Source organism: Phaethon aethereus (assembly GCF_964289735.1).
Source record: "Phaethon aethereus genome assembly, chromosome: 25".
Taxonomy (NCBI): Eukaryota; Metazoa; Chordata; class Aves; order Phaethontiformes; family Phaethontidae; genus Phaethon; species Phaethon aethereus.
In genome coordinates this window covers 381637-384760 of record NC_138601.1, presented here as the reverse complement: position 1 = coordinate 384760, position 3124 = coordinate 381637, and the positions used below count along the sequence as shown (strand labels likewise).

Sequence of the window (3124 nt, the reverse complement as noted above, 5' to 3'; positions counted from 1 at the left end):
ATGGAACTAGTTGGGACCACCGACCTGACATTTGTGTGGAGCACAATTAATCCTACACCCATAATGGAGCCAATGCTTTAACACTGACTCCTCATAGTTGCATGCTTGGTCACTCTCCCAAACTACGAAACTTAGAGAGCACTAACGTCATGCACTTTCAGCATGCACAGCCCCTGCCGCCTTACTTCGTTCAGCTAAGCCAGCTCTTGAGTTCGATCCAGTGCCTCTCCAGGGATTCCCAAGAAACTCCTCACTTCAGCAACTGGCTGAAGCACCGTGATCTTGGTGCAGTGGCTACCCGTCTGACAGTCTGCCCATTTGATTCCTGCCAGATGAAGCCAACAGAGGGAGCAGAACCAGGAAACCACACTCTGCTGACTGAATTTGTCCTCTCTGGTTTGTCCAACCACCCAGAACTGCAGCACTTGCTGTTCTTCACATTCTGCTTAATTTACACCACCACCATCATTGGGAACCTTCTCATCTTCATGGTCACAGTGCACCCCGCCCTCCACATGCCCATGTACTTCTTCCTCCGGGTCCTGTCCTTCCTGGATATTTCCACAGCATCAATCGTTGTTCCCAAGATGCTGGTAAACTTCTTGTCAGAGGACAGGAGCATTTCCTACATGGGCTGTGCCACACAGCTCTACTTTGTGATTTTCTTAGGAGCTACAGAATGCTACCTTTTGGCAGCCATGGCCTATGACCGTTACGTGGCCATATGCCACCCCCTTAGGTATGCAATCATCATGAACAGCAGAGTTCGTCTTTCCTTGGTGCTGCTGTCATGCTGCACTGGTAATGTTGTGTCTGTGGTGCAGACAGCTTGGGTGTTCACATTGCCATTTTGTGGGCCCAAGAAGGTTAACTACTTCTTCTGCGATATTCCCCCCCTCATCATGCTCTCCTGCACTGACACCTCTTCATATGAAAAGCAGATCATTACAGCCACAGTGCTGGTCATCTTTACACCATTTTGTCTCATCCTGGTATCCTATGCCTGCATCATCTCCAGCATCCTGAAGATTTCCTCTGCAGAAGGCAGACACAAGACCTTCTCCACCTGTTCCTCACACCTTACTGTTGTAACACTGTATTATGCAAGTGGGACCTTGATTTACTTACGACCAAAATCCAGTAATTCACAAGACACAAAGAAAGTCCTAGCTCTCATATACACGGCCATAATTCCCACATTAAACCCCCTGATTTACAGCCTGAGAAATAAAGAAGTAAAAGGAGTACTAACCAAAATTATAGCTGAGCTGAGGAAAATATAAACTTTTTCTGCTTGAAAGGAATCTTTCTTCTCCTCTATGTAGTTGGATATTTTGCTTCTTTTATGCTTGACTTTTTGTTAAACACCCTGATAACTTGGGACACTTGGAAAATGGTTGTATCTCAATGTTAGAGATTTTTGTTTTTTTCTGTCCAGTTTCATTGTGTATGAATCATACTACTTCAGTATTCATGATATACCACCTTACATCATCATCATTAAAATGAGATTTTAATCTTTGTTTCCAAGAAAAAGAAAGGTAATATTTCATACAGTACAGTCACTGTAGCAGAGACTGCAATGTGTCTTGGACAGGTATCCTGTCACCTGGGCCATACTGTAATTTGTATTTTGTGTCTCTCTGTTACTAGTTCTTTATGCCATGAATAAAAATTTTTTTGAGAAGTGCCCAAGAGTCATACAAGCACTCACAGATAAATGTATCCAGGACCTCGGAGTCATCTGTCATTTGGAAGGGGAGAGGAAATCAGCTCTAGCTTTGTCTGAGAGAGTAGGAAACTGAATGCAGTCATGACCAATGAATGCTGTAGGTCCACAAGTGCCTGTATGAAAGTGTGGTATCAGCCTGTATGTGCCATTTCATCTAGTAATGCAGAGAACCAGGGCCAGATTTCCCAAGTTTCTTGTGTCTCATGTGTAGATAGCTAGGGTCTGGCGGGTCACTGATGCGAAACACATAGTAGCCACGTGTTCCCATTGCCAGAAAGCACCACTGTGGTCCAGTGGAGTCAACCCCAGAAGCCTTAAGGCCTCCGAAGTGTGGCAGACGGATTTTACGCTCTGTCAGTTGCTGAAACCTCGAGCGTGGCTAGCAGTAACCATAGATACATATAGCGGAATGATCGTAGCCACACAACACCTCAAAACCGACTCCAAAGCGACCATCCAACATTGGTTGACGGTCATGGCGTGGCTTGGCATCCCTAATCAGATCAAAACAGACAATGGCCCGAACTTCGCCTCCAAATCAGTCCAGGCATTTGCTTTGAAATGGGGTATGACCTTAACACACGGTATTCCATATAACAGCACAGGTCAAGCTATAGTCGAACGAGCAAATCAAACTCTGAAATCTAAATTAGAGGTGTTGGCAAAAACAGAAGGGCCATTCCCCCGGGAGACCAAGCACGCCTGCTAGCGACCGCCCTTTTAGCACTAAATCAATTCCCCAGGGGAGGAGAGGTGAATAGCCCCACCCAAAAACATTGGGCCGCTCAAGCGCTAGAAGAAGGCCCGTTAGTTATAATCAAAAATGAGCTGGGAGAATGGGAACAAGGGTGGAGGCTAGTCCTTACAGGGCGAGGGTATGCCGCAGTTAAAAAAGATGGAAAAGTTAAGTGGTGTCCGCTTAAGTCTATTAAACCAGACCTTCAGAATAAAGCTAATGAAAACTGTGAGTTTTTGTCCACAGGATCGGATTATTGGACGTCCTTGTAACCCGTACACCCCGGTGGCGAGAGAGGACGACAAGCCGACAAGCATCCTGTCCGCACCTGGGAGCTCCACACTGGTGGAATCCAAACAGCGGCGACCTAACCTCCAAAGGGGGAGGCTACGATGTCTTTGTGTGATCTTGATTTTAGGGCTCGTCACTATAGGGCAAGCAGTATCAGAACACCATCCCCATCGGCCATTTAAATGGTCCCTCCTTCGATTCGATGATCAGCAAGTTATCGCAACCCGCTGCTTTAAGAATGTTCTTGTTCAAAATTTCCTTTAACTATCCTCAGTTATACCCCGTTGCTCCTAGCTACCCCCCAGTCACCTCTTGATGTGCCTTGTGTTTTCTATTCAAGTTCGTAATATGTATATATTTTTAAA

General features: G+C 45.8%; 1 protein-coding gene across 1 annotated transcript; it reads left to right on the top strand.

Annotated features, from left to right (window-relative positions):
- Positions 1-332: 332 nt before the first annotated feature.
- LOC309413379 (olfactory receptor 10A2-like) lies at positions 333-1283 on the top strand (the record flags this gene model as incomplete). The annotated part of the gene is made up of 1 exon (XM_082010500.1): positions 333-1283. The coding sequence occupies one exon, from the start codon at positions 333-335 to the stop codon at positions 1281-1283; it is 951 nt and encodes a 316-aa protein (XP_081866626.1).
- Between the last annotated feature and the right edge of the window lie 1841 nt (positions 1284-3124).